At 44.6% G+C, this 15605-nt stretch overlaps 2 protein-coding genes across 7 annotated transcripts in view; both read right to left on the bottom strand.

Moving 5' to 3' along the window:
• The window catches only part of cped1 (cadherin-like and PC-esterase domain containing 1), a 28744-nt gene extending 25050 nt beyond the window's left edge, over nt 1-3694 (bottom strand). For 2 of the 4 annotated variants that reach the window (XR_007569374.1, XM_050036468.1), the window contains exon 1: nt 2721-3694. Coding sequence is in view for 3 of the 4 variants with exons in the window: in XM_050036468.1 (XP_049892425.1) it covers nt 2721-2957 (237 nt within the window). In the remaining variant the exon portion in view is untranslated. The remainder of the gene's footprint in view (nt 1-2720) is intronic. The other 2 variants (XM_050036466.1, XM_050036467.1) reach the window with 2 other exon arrangements.
• Nucleotides 3695-8505: 4811 nt separating this feature from the next.
• ing3 (inhibitor of growth family, member 3) overlaps nt 8506-15605 on the bottom strand; it is an 11720-nt gene continuing 4620 nt past the window's right edge. Inside the window, exons 5-13 of one of the 3 annotated variants that reach the window (XR_007569333.1) lie at nt 14376-14472; nt 14213-14284; nt 13605-13721; nt 13357-13520; nt 12500-12690; nt 11968-12160; nt 11638-11676; nt 10634-11439; nt 8506-9820 (exon numbers count right to left, since the gene is read on the bottom strand). Coding sequence is in view for 2 of the 3 variants with exons in the window: in XM_050035906.1 (XP_049891863.1) it covers nt 11323-11439; nt 11638-11676; nt 11968-12160; nt 12500-12690; nt 13357-13520; nt 13605-13721; nt 14213-14284; nt 14376-14472 (990 nt within the window). In the remaining variant the exon portion in view is untranslated. Of the gene's footprint in view, nt 11440-11637; nt 11677-11967; nt 12161-12499; nt 12691-13356; nt 13521-13604; nt 13722-14212; nt 14285-14375; nt 14473-15605 lie in introns of all 3 variants that reach the window. The other 2 variants (XM_050035906.1, XM_050035907.1) reach the window with 2 other exon arrangements.

Here is a 15605-nt window from a genome sequence, read left to right as displayed (position 1 = left end):
TGTGTAAGAGAAGAAGAAGCCGGTAACAACATGGAGAAATCTACATCCAGAGCCGTGACTTTTTGGACGGACCAAATGTACAGAGCTGTAAAGTTGTCCACCATGGTAGCAGTTAGCTGCTAGCTAACCGTAGCTAACTTGTTTGTCCATTGTTTGGTCTGTGACGTAATAGGTCAACAGGAAAAAGGTCCAATACTAACAAGCTGAAAGGGGGCATATCTCCACCTATCATAGAGGACGATACTCACATGTTTAAGGCGTAAAAACACACCTGGACACACTCAAACCTGCACGTGTACACACACACACACACACACACACACACACACACACACACGTTCACAGAGCTGACGTCTCCTCACAGTCACAGAGCTCATAAAACAGGATCAACTCCAGTTTAACCAACTAAACTGACAAGATTAACAACCTGACAGAGTGTGTGTGTGTGTGTGTGTGTGTGTGTGTGTGTGTGTGTGTGTGTGTGTGTGTGTCAGTTTACACTCAGTTATCTGTCAGTAACTGGATCCTGGGCTGATTAATGACACAAATATTTATATCAGGGACACTGAGCAGCAGGACACACTTAAAATACCCAGCACACACATACTGACGGGATACTGTGATCTGATTGGTCCCTGCAGCTGTCAATCATCCTGTGGTAAAATAAAACCCAGCTGCACGCGGCCATTGATCTGTCACCATCTAAAAATACTGCAACAATGAGACAGGAGGAGCCTGAAGGCAGCACGGACCACCATGATGCCTCTTTATACTCCTGAGGGACACTGTCTGTCCTCCTGAGGGACACTGTCCATTCAGAGGTCCGTCCACAAATCTGTCAGTTTAAGGGTTAAAGACTCAACACATGTCTCTGACAGGATGACAGATCCACTGAGCTGCTCTCATCAGACCAGAGATTAAACTCTAAATGAATAATGATCCAAACACTGGTTCATATCTCTGACCTGTTGGCCCAGTACACGTGACTGGTTTCTCTTCACCATCACTGGGTCATTTTCCCGCCTTGACTCCGCCCCTTCATTGGCAAATTGTGAGAAGAGCCGTGTGCTGAATGTACGTTAATATTAAACTCACATTATTTACTGATTGAAATTAACGATTGGACGATTTTAATATAAATACATTTCCACTAAATGAACCAAAGTCTTTATAATCTGCTAACGTTAGCATCAGTCAGCTAAGCTAACGGTTGGTGTACATCAGTCGCTAACGTTAACCCTCTCTTTACGTTAACGTTATTTTAACCGTTAATGTCAGACACTTGATCAGTGGGATCAAAGACCTTATTAACGTTACGTTAACGTTAGTCATTCTAAGATATCAGCGCCGGTGAAACTGGTGCTTTGTTTAACGTCATCTCAACACCGCTGCTAAAGTTTAACGTCACCACATGACTAACATCAGTTTTAAGTAATGTTACCCGGCGCTGTCAGTGAGCTGGGACCGCCGCGCAGAGACACCGGTGCTCCATTAACATGTTTAACGGGGCAGCAGCAGGACACAGCTCCGCCATCTTGACCACAGGCTAACGTTAACGCTACGTCTGTTTCTGTCGCCAACCTGAAACATTGTGCAGCAGGTTTTTCATCGACTCTGATGTCATCACGCAGGTCAGACTGTGGCGTCCACTGTTTCACCAACACACTTGAACATTACACTGAGTGACAGAAGTCTAAACTGGGCTAATGATAGTTCAGCCAGTGTTTTTTAGTGACTGGTTTAGTTTAAAGACCACCCTGAACTGTCCTCTGTGTGTCTCCTGGTGTGTATCTGCTCTGTGTTTTGTTTTTATTGATCTTATTTTGTGAATTCCATTTCTGTGAAAGCTGCTGTATCAAATAAATGTATTATTTATTATTATTATTATTGTTATTATTGTTATTATATTGAGGCCAATTGTCTCTGACTCCATATTTACAGGTCTACAAAATCCTAAAATGTCCTATTTCCAGATGAGGTTTGGTGCCACAGTAGCTCTGTGAGTGAATCCAGCTGCATGATGGAGACACATTTAGTTGGTTTAGTTGAAATTAAAAATGATATTGACGCATTATATTCAAGCTGAATTCACAGATGGACCCATGAGAGTCTGACAAAGTCTCTGCTCAGCTCGTCAGTGCAAGAAAAACTTTGCATCGACCAAACTAATTTTAAAACGTCAGGACTGTCAGTGAGGTTTGGTGATTAACACGTTTATCATGTTAAGTTTGTTAAAGGTAAATGCTGAAATTAAATAAGTACAGTGATGAATGGATGAATCAGCAGGTTAGTGTCAGTGTGTGTGTCAAACATCTGGAGTTGGATAAAACTACAAGAAGTGAACTCAAACTCTTCCCAGAGCTTTCAGTCAGTTCCACAGTCTTCCTCAGCAGAAAGCTCTGGAAAACTGTTGCACATTAAACACCTGGAGTTTCTTTAAAACTGGGAGTTCATTTATTCTTTAAAAATCTGTCAGGCTGCTGGTTAAGATGCAGAATTTGTGAGGAGATCTGAAGGGCTGTAAAACGATATTATCCGATGATGTGATGACGTCATATCGTATATTTATCAATAAAATAACCTTTAAATGCGAGAAATTTAAATGGAGTTTGGTGAAGCAGTTTAAAAACTCACACAGGAGTGTGACAGTTAAACATCTGCTGCAGGTCACATCAGCATCATCACAGGTGAACACACACCTGGAGGCCAGGCAAACCCACCTGCAGAGTCTCCAGAGCAGCGATGACCCTCCTGGTCTCCTCCTCCATCAGGACCCGGGTGTCGGGGGCGGCTGCGGGCTGCTGGTGTCCGGAGCGGAGCCGGTTCCGGGCCACCATCAGGGTCTGGTAGAAGAGACACACCGTCACCCCGAGCAGGAGCAGCAGCGGCCCGGAGCAGGAGCAGGAGCAGGAGCGGCGGCGGAGCAGCATCCCAGCTGAAGCCAGGAGGCACCGCATCACTTCACCTCCCTCCTCTTCATCACCTTCATCTCCTTCATCTCCTCTCTGAAGGCTCCTCGCTAAAGTTCCCTCCGCACATCAAAGTAACGGGGCTGTTGAGTTAGTAAGATAAGAAGGTTTCTGATGGATCAGACCGGAGCCGAATTTACAGGAGGATCCTTCAGAGTCTGAAACAGAGTCCACTCTCATGTGAACCCAAAGGGGGTCCGGTAAAAACCGAGTCCGGTCTTAAATCAGTGATAGTCCAGGCGGAGTCTGGGTGCGCAGCGGGCTGATCCCAGGAGCAGAGGAGCTGGTATCAGAGTAGCCGAGCTGCATGTTGCCTCCTCCTCATGGACATCATGTGCTCTAGAGATGGACAGAAGACTCCTCGGAGTGTCCTCCTGCTGTGTCCCAGTGTCTACTGTCTCTGTCCTCCGTCCTGTCAGCTGATCAGGACACACACTCCGTTAGACTGAGCTGCGGTCACGGCTCCGCGCGGAGAGAAGTTTGTGTCGTCACAGAGAAGTTAAAAACAGAGACCATCTGGTTTGAGTTAACTCTCAGTCTGCAGCAGCAGCAGGAGGAGGAGGAGAAGAAGAGGAGGAGAAGAGGAGGAGGTCAGGTTTCAGTGCTCTTCCTCTCTGCTTTAACTCCTCTCCTCTGATCCAGGATCAGTCTGCGTCCTGGTCTTCAGTCTGGACTGTAAAACTCTGATCCTGCTGCTCAGTAGGAGGTCAGCACCTCCTCCTCCTCCTCCTCCTCCTCCCTCCCGCTGAAACACTCTGAAGGCTGAGTTATTTCTGGAAAACACACACACCCTGTTTATATATACGAGTGTGTGTGTGTGTGTGTGTGTGTGTGTGTGTGTGTGTGTGTGTGTGTGTGTTGGGGGTTAAAGTCAATGAAACTGTCTCTCAGTGTTTTACACACACACACACACACACACACACCAACTCTATTCCTCCCTCCAGTGGTGAGTGTAGTCTTGGAGCACGTGCAGTGACACTAAAGAGTAAAATAAAGTCCTCATGATCTACATTTATATAATTAATAATCACCTGTTAATACATGAAGGAATAATTAACATTAAAAAACAGGAAAAAAGCAAAGTTAAAAAAACAGATGGGGCAGAAGACGATCTTAAATTAATTACAGATATCTGTTATTATTCGTCCATATTTCCACACTGGACTCACTGTGGAGAGGTTTGAGGAGGAAACATTTTTATTTTCTTCAGCAGATCAGAGTACAGACACACAGCCTCACTGACGGACAGACAAACAGCCTCACTGACGGACAGACAAACAGCCTCACTGATGTACAGACACACAGCCTCACTGACGGACAGACAAACAGTCTCACTGACGTACAGACACACAGTCTCACTGATGGACAGACAAACAGCCTCACTGACGTACAGACAAACAGCCTCACTGATGTACAGACACACAGTCTCACTGACGGACAGACAAACAGCCTCACTGACGGACAGACAAACAGCCTCACTGATGTACAGACACACAGCCTCACTGACGGACAGACAAACAGTCTCACTGACGTACAGACACACAGTCTCACTGATGGACAGACAAACAGCCTCACTGACGTACAGACAAACAGCCTCACTGATGTACAGACACACAGCCTCACTGACGGACAGACACACAGCCTCACTGATGTACAGACAAACAGCCTCACTGATGTAGACACACAGCCTCACTGACGTACAGACAGACAGCCTCACTGACGTACAGACAAACAGCCTCACTGACGTACAGACACCCAGCCTCACTGACGTACAGACAAACAGCCTCACTGACGTACAGACACACAGCCTCACTGATGGACAGACAAACAGCCTCACTGATGGACAGACAAACAGCCTCACTGATGTACAGACACACAGCCTCACTAATGGACAGACAAACAGCCTCACTGATGCACAGACAAACAGCCTCACTGATGTACAGACACACAGCCTCACTGACGTACAAACACACAGCCTCACTGATGTACAGACAAACAGCCTCACTGATGTAGACACACAGCCTCACTGACGTACAGACAGACAGCCTCACTGACGTACAGACAAACAGCCTCACTGATGTACAGACAAACAGCCTCACTGACGTACAGACACACAGCCTCACTGATGTACAGACAAACAGCCTCACTGACGTACAGACACACAGCCTCACTGATGGACGGACAAACAGCCTCACTGATGGACAGACACACAGCCTCACTGATGGACAGACAAACAGCCTCACTGATGGACAGACACACAGCCTCACTGATGGACAGACACACAGCCTCACTGATGGACAGACAAACAGCAGCATGTCGTCACACAGGAGGTTTCAGGTCAGAGCACGTCTGTATGAACTGACAGGAAACTGAACACATGTAAAATAAAAGCTGTGTCTCGCAGTTTGTGGAAACAGAGATTAAAGTGTGTGACACACACAGTATATTTAAAATGATTTAAACACAAGATGATGAACAAATATAAAACTCAAGGTCAGTTTAAAACTTCCTGTTAATCTCCTCTGTCATGTGGAGTCCCACATGGCTCAGTCCTAGGCCTTCATCTCTCTGTACTTGCTCCCGCTTGGTTCCATACTGAGAAAGCGTGGCATTTTATTTCACTGCTATGCGGATGACACTCAGATTTATATGCCTCTTAAAAAATATGAAGCATACTCTGTCAGTCCGTTACTTAAGTGTCTTGACGACATAAAGGCCTGGATGGCTCTGAACTTTTTAAATTTTAACGAAAAGAAGACAGAAGTGATGGTTTTTGGTGGCACCACTGAGACGCTCTGTCTAGATCTGGGTTCCTTGGCCCAGTACATCAAACCGAACATCGCTAACCTGGGAGTTAAAGTGGACTCTGATCTCAGGCTCGACAATCAGATCAAGGCAGTCGTTAAATCAAGCTTTTTCTAACTGAGGCAGCTAGCCAAAATAAAGCCAATTCTTCCAAGGCAGCACTTTGAGACAGTAATCCACGCCTTTATCACCACTCGGCTGGATTACCGTAAAGCACTTTATGTGGGGGTTAGTGGGTCCTCCATCATCCGTCTCCAGATGGTTCAGAACGCTGCTGCGCGTCTTTTAACTGGCACACGTAAACATGAGCACATTTCTCCCATTTTAGCCTCACTCCACTGGCTGCCCATACACGCTAGGATCCATTTTAAAATTATTTTATTTGCTTTTAAATCCCTAAATGGTCGTGCCCCGCCCTACCTCTCTGAGCTGCTGCATACGTATTCACGTACCCGCTCTCTCAGATCAGCTGATCAGCTGCTCCTGAGTGTGCCAAAAACTAAGCACAAGCTCAGAGGGCACCGTGCTTTCGCTGTGGCAGCTCCTAAAATGTGGAACGATCTGCCTCTGCACATCAGACAGGCGTCTTCTCTATTTTTAAGTCTCTTCTTAAAACCCATCTCTCCTCCCTGGCCTTTGACGCCCTGTAAGATGTTGATTTTATTTTATTTTATTGTTTTTTATTGTATAGCTGTTATTTTTTACAAATGTGTTATGTCTCTTAATTTATTTTACTTGTATTTTATTCCTTGTGCGAGCTGTTTTGTCTTTTATTTATTCTTCTGTACAGCACTTTGGTACTCTGTGGTTGTTTTAAAGTGCTTTACAAATAAAGTTGGACTGGATAAAGTTCATCTCCTGAGTCTCTGTCACTTCCTGTTAGTGCTCAGTTTAGTTTAAAGAGAGCTGACAAACATTATGAATGTTAAGGTTTAACAAGCCGAAGCTTCAGTCAATCAATCAATCAATTTTATTTATAAAGCCCAATATCACAGATCACAGTTTGCCTCTCAGGGCTTTACAGCATACGACATCCCTCTGTACTTAGGACCCTCACAGCTGATCAGGAAAAACTCCCCAAAAAAACCCTTTAACGGGAAAAGAAATGTCATAGTTTGGTTTAATGACAAAAATGCATTAACTTCATGTTCAGTTATTGTCTGTCTTTATATTAACCTCTATATAACCCGTTATAAGACACACAGGAACTCTGAGTTAAACCTTAACACCACAGTTTACTGCTGCATCTTTAACGACTAGAACACTGAGACATCACGGAGCATTAGTGGGAGGTTCGACAAAGTCATGCTAAAAATCCACAGCAAATACTCACGTGTCCTTCAGGTCCTGGTGTGTGGCGCCCCCTGGTGGCCTCAGGCTGCACCTGCAGGAGAGCTGCACTCACTGTACACTGATGGGTCTGTTTATTATAATCAATAAGGTCTTTTGTTAGATATTAAATCTGTTTAATCACATCTGACTGAAACCTTTATCTGTCATGGTTATATTGTTATTTTATGACTTTCTCACACTTTAATCAAACTTCAGATTGTTTGCTTTGAGCTGCATGAAGTCGCCTCCGTCACACAGCCTGACTGGAACGAGCAGCTTCATGTCAGAACATCAGTGATTCAGATCTCCTCCTCAGATGTTCCTGACTCTGGTTACAGACGTGTTTCACCTCAGGACAGACGTCTGTTCATTAACCTGATCTGTCTCTGCAGCACAGACACAAATACTGTTCAAGTGGTCCAACATGAGCCCAGGAAACAGGAAACAGGAAACAGATGAAGGACTGTGAAGTTCACTTTTCCTCAAGAAGCAGAACACCTACAACTACCAGAATGCACTGCACCACAGAGGACCAATTAACACTCCCACTGCTGCGTGACGTGACGTGAACTTTTCTGTTTGAAACGATCTTATATGACACTTAGACAGGAAGTTAAATTATGTTGTTGAAATGTGAGGAGAGAAACAGGAAACACAGAGACAGAATCTGGGTTTAGATTTGATCAGAGCTGCGTCAGCCCGTCTCCACCAAACCCTGTGGAACCAGCAGTGACCCTTCAGACATGGTACCTAGACCCTCGGTGTGTTCAGACAGTCCTCTTAAATGTGGGCGGGGTTGTTGTCACTCACTGCTCCGTCCAGCACTCGCTGTATTTCCTCATCAGCGGTGACACAGATGGAAGTCTGCACCTGGTTTATCGTCCACAGAACGAGGCTGCACGCCCACATTTTCACAACAAAATAGAACAGGCTGCAGTGAGAGTCTCTCTCCATGGGATATTTAAAAATAGCAGCTTTGTGCATTTAGTCCTTCTCAGGCAAGCTCAGGGGTTTAGTGTTGCTGTAGCCCACAGGAAGTGAGGATTAGAATATATGACCTTCACATAATCCGCTCCAAATTAATCTATATTTTTAAAGTCATTACTAAAAGTGTGTGTCATATAAAAACTAAAGTGATGGTCAAAGTGCTTTGACATCATGTCACATTCACACATTCACACGCTGGTGGCCCAGGCTGCCGTACACAGTGCCGCTCAGTGATGTGAGGTTTAAAATGTTACCCACAGATGCTTCCACATGTAGACGGGAGGAGTCGGGGATCAAACCACCGCTCTGCCTCTGAGCCACAGACACCACAGAGTCACACAAATAAACAGAAGTCAAGGAGATACCAAAACATCTGATTTTATTGGACCTTTTTTTTTAACATCCTGTCAGTACACACACACACACACACACACACACACACACACACACACACACACACACACACACACACACACACACACACACGGTTCATCTTAATGTTAACGGTTCAAACAGGTTCATCAGGCTCCTGTAGTTGTAGTCCAACAGCCATGTTTGTAGTTTTTTACATCCCACCAGAGGAGAGGAGCTCGGCCACATCACTGTGACATCATTGATGATGTCACTAACTTCTGTTACTATTCTCAGATTTTACACAGAAATTCAACAAGTCTCAGTTTTTAAAAAACATATGGAGTCATAATCTGGACGAGTTCCACTCAAACTGAGAAACTTTCTTCCTCCAAATTTTGTCACCAGAGATAAATGTTTAAATTTATTCTGCAAATTAAATTTTATTAAGTCAAGACGTCTGAATTCAGTGATTTATGTCCAAACCACAAAAATAAACTTCAGTCTGGATTCAGGTCAGAACAACTAAATGTTGTTTATAACAAGATTTAAATCTCAAAATCTTAAAAACAACAACAACAAAAAAATCCCAGATTTGATTTCTCTTTTTAAAAAAAATAAAAATAATAATAATAATTTTTTTGAGAGGTCTCAACATTTTGCCAATCTTTTTAAAGTCTTAACTCTCAAAATCTTCACAAAAATAAATTCAAGATTCACAAAGAATAATAAAAGAACTGATACACACAAATAAACAAATCTGACTTCTGATCACATGAAGTTGAGATTTTCAAAGTCTGAATTAAATTCTAGTGTGTGTGAGTTTTGAGGGGAAAAAGTCTGATCATTTAATCAAACTAATATTTCTGTCAGTTTCATTTTGTCGCTCTGACATTAAATCCAAACTTTTCAGGATTAATCTCATAACAGAACTTTTTTTTTTTTTTTTTAAGAAATGTCGATCATCTGCTCGGCCGGTCTGTTTTCAGTTGGATTTAAATACACCAGATGACCTGACAGGTTGACGTCTGACCTCTCCGTGTCCGTCTGTGTGGTCCGCCTCAGCTCAACGTTACATTTGATCTTTTGATCAAAAAAGCTTGAGTCACGTCCTCAGATTATCGTCACTACGTCCTACGTCCTCACGTTATCGTTGCTACGTCCTCAGGTTATCGTCACTACATCCTCAGGTTATCGTCACTACGTCCTACGTCCTCACGTTATTGTTGCTACGTCCTCAGATTATCGTCACTACGTCCTACGTCCTCACGTTATCGTTGCTACGTCCTCAGGTTATCGTCACTACGTCCTCACGTTATTGTTGCTACGTCCTCACGTTATCGTCACTACGTCCTCACGTTATCGTCACTACGTCACTACGTCCTCACGTTATCGTCACTACGTCCTCACGTTATCGTCACTACGTCCTACGTCCTCACGTTATCGTCACTACTTCCTACGTCCTCACGTTATCGTCACTACGTCCTCACGTTATCGTCACTACGTCCTACGTCCTCACGTTATCGTTGCTACGTCCTCACATTATCGTCACTACGTCCTCAGATTGTCGTCACTACGTCCTCATGTTATCGTCACTACGTCCTCAGATTGTCGTTACTACGTCCTCACGTTATCGTCACTACGTCCTCACGTTATCGTCACATTATCGTCACTACGTCCTCACGTTATTGTCACATTATCGTCACTAAGTCCTCACGTTATCGTCACTACGTCCTCACGTTATCGTCACTACGTCCTACGTCCTCACATTATCGTCACTACGTCCTCAGGTTATCGTCACTACGTCCTACGTCCTCACATTATCGTCACTACGTCCTCAGGTTATCGTCACTACGTCCTCACGTTATCGTCACTACATCCTCACGTTATCGTCACATTATCGTCACTACGTCCTCAGGTTATCGTCACTACGTCCTCACGTTATCGTCACATTATCGTCACTAAGTCCTCACGTTATCGTCACTACGTCCTCACGTTATCGTCACTACGTCCTACGTCCTCAGATTGTCGTCACTACGTCCTCAGGTTATCGTCACTACGTCCTCAGATTATCGTCACTACGTCCTCAGATTATCGTCACTACGTCCTCACGTTATCGTCACTACGTCCTCAGATTATCGTCACTACGTCCTCACGTTATTGTCACTACGTCCTCAGATTGTTGTCACTACGTCCTCAGGTTATCGTCACTACGTCCTCACGTTATCGTCACTACGTCCTCACGTTATCGTCACTACGTCCTACGTCCTCAGATTGTCGTCACTACGTCCTCACATTATCGTCACTACGTCCTCAGATTGTCGTCACTACGTCCTCACGTTATTGTCACTACGTCCTCAGATTATCGTCACTACGTCCTCACGTTATCGTCACTACGTCCTCAGATTGTCGTCACTACGTCCTCAGGTTATCGTCACTACGTCCTCAGATTATTGTCACTACGCCCTCAGTAAACTGGAATGAGATGCATGATGACGTCTGATCAGTGGTTATTTTTACTTTTACATTCCAGAATTAACGGAGAGTTTTTAAATGTTCTGTTTTTATGAGGAGAAAAACATAAAATGGTGGAGTGTGTTTAAAACGTGAGTTATGAGATTAATCTCGGTGTGGAACATCAAGAATTCTGATGCTGAATAAATTCAGGATGTTGAAATAATCCCACAGAGTGAGATAAAGACGCCAGGCGGAGCGTTTCGTGGTGGCGTTGGATGTTTGGAGGCTGACGTGTGGTTTTAATCTGAGAACTGTGAGAAGTGTTTTTAGCGTGTTGTTTGTGAGCGGTTGGTTGACCTCTGACCTCTGACCTTTGTGGTGGTGGTGTTGTTGTTTGTGAGGACGACCTGGAGGTTAAAGTCTATTTGTGGCGGCTGCCTCTCCTCTTCATGGCGGCCGTACACTGAGGACAGAACCACTTCCCCTTGGGAGCCTCCGTCAGACCCACACAGCCGTAGTGGAACCACTCGATCGGACACTGAACAACAACACAAACATTAAGTTAATATAATATCTGATTATTAAATGATCAAACAGTTAATTTAAGATCAATATTGACGACAAACAAAGTCATTAACAATCTGATGACTGATGTTCAGACAGTTTGAGTCAAACATGTAAATAATACTGAGCTTATAATGAAAGTGTTTAATGAAGCTGCTGAGCTGATACTCACGTCTGTGTTGTCACAGCCGACCATCTCTCCATAAGAAACCTGCAAATATCAAACAGCATCATCTCAATCAATACAGCTATTGATCTCTGTGACATCACGCCCACGGCTCACACTGACTGGTCAGTGTGAGCCGTGGGTACAGGTGGAAACAGTATATTTAAATTTCTACACTTGTATATCCTTAAATTTTTCCTTTTTCTCTCTTTGATTTTTAATAACACTAATAATGATACACTGGATTTATGCAGCACTTTTCAGGATAGCGCCTGCTGAGAGGTGAATAACTAGATGAGGTTACCTGCCGACAGGTGAACAAATACATGGTTGTACCTGGTTACAGATGCAGTATCGGGGCTCGTTGGGGTCGTAGGTCCAGTCCACCTGGCTGTTGGCCTCGGCCTCGGGCAGCGCTGAGGCCTGCTGGGAAAGCTCCTGAGCCAGCGCCGATGACGAAGAGCAGGATGACAGAGAGGAAGAGGAGGACGATGAAGAGGACTGGTGGTTGGAAGACTTGATGCTGCTTCTGGGGAAAAAACACAGAAATGAAATGACCATATTAATCAGCTGAAACAAGAATCTGATTCTCATACATGTGTTGTACATGCTCCTGTGTGTTTTATTAAAGAATAATTAAACACAGGTGTCCCTGATAGACACAGGTGTTATATCTATGTGAACATACACAGTTAGTTTAAGACATGTTTGTTATAAATGTACACGTCAGTCACAGACCATGAAATCTGTATCCAGAAAATCGGTTTACTAAACTTTTTGGTCTCAAGTTATGTTCAGACCAGTTTCTGCTTATTAAACACAGGTGTGTGTGTGCGCAGGTGTGTGTGTGTGCAGGTGTGTGTCTTACTTGGACTTGCGTCCCCTGGAGTCGGAGGCGGTGGTGGGGGTGAGGGTCTGGGTGAGGGTGGAGGCCAGAGCAGAGGAGGAGTATCCGGTGTTGTCCCGGGACAGAGCGAACTCTCTGCCCAGCTGGAAGTCGTTGTTCTTGATGGCCTCGTAGCTCGCCTTCAGACTGGACGTCCTCCGGCCCTCCTTCATCTGGAAACACCACCAGCACATCAACACATTCAACAGACTGTAAATGTACCGTGCTGATCCACCGACGGTCCGAAACACAAAAGACTCAGTTTATTTTGACGGACCATCATCTTAAATAAGTGTCATGACAATCTCTGTGGACGTCACAGGATTAACATCCAGGATATGAAAACTGTGGCCAGCTGCACGACACATCTCAAGAGTTCATCATCAGGATTTAAGGTTTTACTGTTCCTGCAGTTCCATGACTTTTCCAGGTTTTCCACGACTGTAGGAACCCTGCTGACATACACACACAGTTTGGGGAACCCAGCGTAGAAGGAAAATGTTGGGAGTCTGCACTGTGCTCTGCTCTGGTGGAAACTTGATGAAGGTGTTCAGGAAATAACTGAGAGCATTGAGACTTGATGCACCCCCCAAAACTTCCCCAGTACCAGACTGGAAAAATGATAAAGAACGCTTCGCTGAGGTTCAGTATCCATTATGGTTCTTTAAACTTTCCTTTAAGTTTCTTTTTAAAGTTGCTAAGGACGACTGATGTTAAGAAATTACGTAAGATACAAACACAACCTGAGGATGAAAGTGTTTAAGGGAACATCCTGAGGAAAGACCAGCCAGAGGTGTGTGTGTGTGTGTGTGTGTGTGTGTGTGTGTGTAGTTCCTGACCTGTGCGGTGGCCTGCACAGCCTGAGCAGCAGCCATGGTGATGGCCCCGGCTCCGGCCCCGGGCCCCGCAGGCAGAGAGCTCAGGTTGTATGAGGCCAGAGGCTGAGACGAGTTCACACTGTACACGTTGTTGGTGGACGAGGACGTGCTGTTGGTACGGCAACCTGCAGGGGACATAATCTACAGTTAGCACAGAGACAGAGGAGAGAGACAGACAGAGACAGGTGTGTACAGGTGTGTGTGGTCACCTGGCGTGTTCTCCTTGGAGGCATCTGACGTGAGCGTGGACAGCAGAGCTTCAGACTTGAACTTCTTCTCTGGAACGTGTTCTGTAGTGTGGTGAGTCGGAGCGCTGTACTTCCTCTCTGTCAGAGACACCACACTCATTAATCAAACTGTCCAACACCTGACATGTCTCACAGAGTGTCCTCTGTCCCTCCAGGACCTCACAGGATGTCTGCGGAGTTGTTACGTCTGGTTTCACTGAGAAATCTCAGAAACTGCAGCGTGTGTTGTGATGTTTGATAGACTCTTTTATTTGTTGCAGAGGACTGTCTCCCTCTCCTCCTGCTCTGTCTGCCTGGTTAGCTCGAGCTAACACTGGACAACCTGATCCCATCTCTACTTGTTGTATTTGTTTGGGGCAGACGCCTCACAGCAGCTGTTGATCTCACACTGACACTGAATTAAATGAGATTTTACCTGTTTTAAAAAGTCACATTTGTGTTCATATTGTGAGGTCACAGGGCAGAACTCACTGGGATTAGCTGAATTCACGTTAATGGGTGTGATGGTAACATCCTGGAGGGACGGAGGTAAACACTGACCCAGATATACAGACAGAGATCACACTTACTCTCAGCGGTGGTGTGAGAGTGGACGTGATGGTTGTTGACCGGCTGAGACGGACTGTCCATCTCTAAAGACCCTGGGGACAAGAAGACAGGAAGTTAAACTGACTACACCTTCTCTGAAATAAATAATCGTGTCTGATGAATCTAAAGCTGCGAGTGACTCACGTCTCTCCAGGATCTCTGTGATGCCGGCGTTGTCGGCCTCCAGCTCCATCTTAAACTTGGCCAGCTCCTGGTCCAGTTTACGCAGGTGACGGTCCACCTGGACAAACAACAACATCAAATTACAAACCACTGAGCCGTGGACAACAAGACGTCTCTCGTCTCTTCACAGGATCAATCTGTCGATCAATAACACGAGCAGGTCGGTCTGTGACAGAGTCACCTCATGTTCGGGTGTCACAAACACACAAAGCTGAGTTCATAACAACAGTCTGAACATTATTGAGTGATTGTAACTGTTCATGTGTCTCCTGGTGAAGGAGTGAATCAAGTCTCTGACTGCCACCTGCTGGATGTTACAGTCAACAACAGCCAAACACTCTGAACTCTGAAGACAAACAACTCTGCACATGTTGTTTATTTGTTTACATCATCATCAGGTGGGTATTCCATCAACGTAGCTAAGAATCTCCAGACTAAGGTGTCATCTTGAAGTCTGACTAAACTCCAACTCCAAATCTAGCTCCAACCCGTTCCATCAGGTGAAATCAGCTGGCTCCAACTGACGCTAATTCAAGCCTCAACTGTTAAGCCTCAACTCATGCACGCGCCCAGGGAAAATAAAAAGCCCAAACTAGTCGAGTGCCGAACATGTTGCAGAGTGTCAAAAAGCAAAGGAAAGGAGCGAGCGGAGGCTTTTTCTGTGGTGGAGCAAATGCTCCTTATGGAAGTGTATGAGGACTATAAGGACATGATTAGGAACAAAGACAATACTGCAGCGATTAATAAAGCAAGGGAGGTGGCGTGATGGAATATTGCCGACAGGCTTAATGTGTAAGTGACAAAGAAAATTCAGCATAATATCATGTTCTATAAATCCTGCATCAAAGGGACAAAATACATGTAGATAAGAACACCTATTAAATCTAACAGTTCAAGTCTGCCTAATGAAATTCACCACATGTAAATTAATATTAGTGACAGACTGTTTATCACATTTATCTTCTGATTCCTATGTAAAGTTCAGATGATGCATTTAATCAAACTATTTTACGTCAATCATCACATTTATCACATCATTGATTGTAGATTATGACATTTCTGAAATGATCCGTTTATAGGAAATAATCACATGACATTTATCTATTGATTGTAGAAAATGACATTTAGCAAATCCATCAGTTCAGTGGAGATGAGGAAAACTATTAAGTGAATGCAGGTGAGAGTGAATCA

Source organism: Epinephelus moara, chromosome 23 (genome assembly GCF_006386435.1).
Source record: "Epinephelus moara isolate mb chromosome 23, YSFRI_EMoa_1.0, whole genome shotgun sequence".
Classification (NCBI taxonomy): Eukaryota; Metazoa; Chordata; class Actinopteri; order Perciformes; family Serranidae; genus Epinephelus; species Epinephelus moara.
The sequence above is the reverse complement of the archived record's forward strand: the minus strand, read 5'-3'. Positions and strand labels throughout refer to the sequence as shown.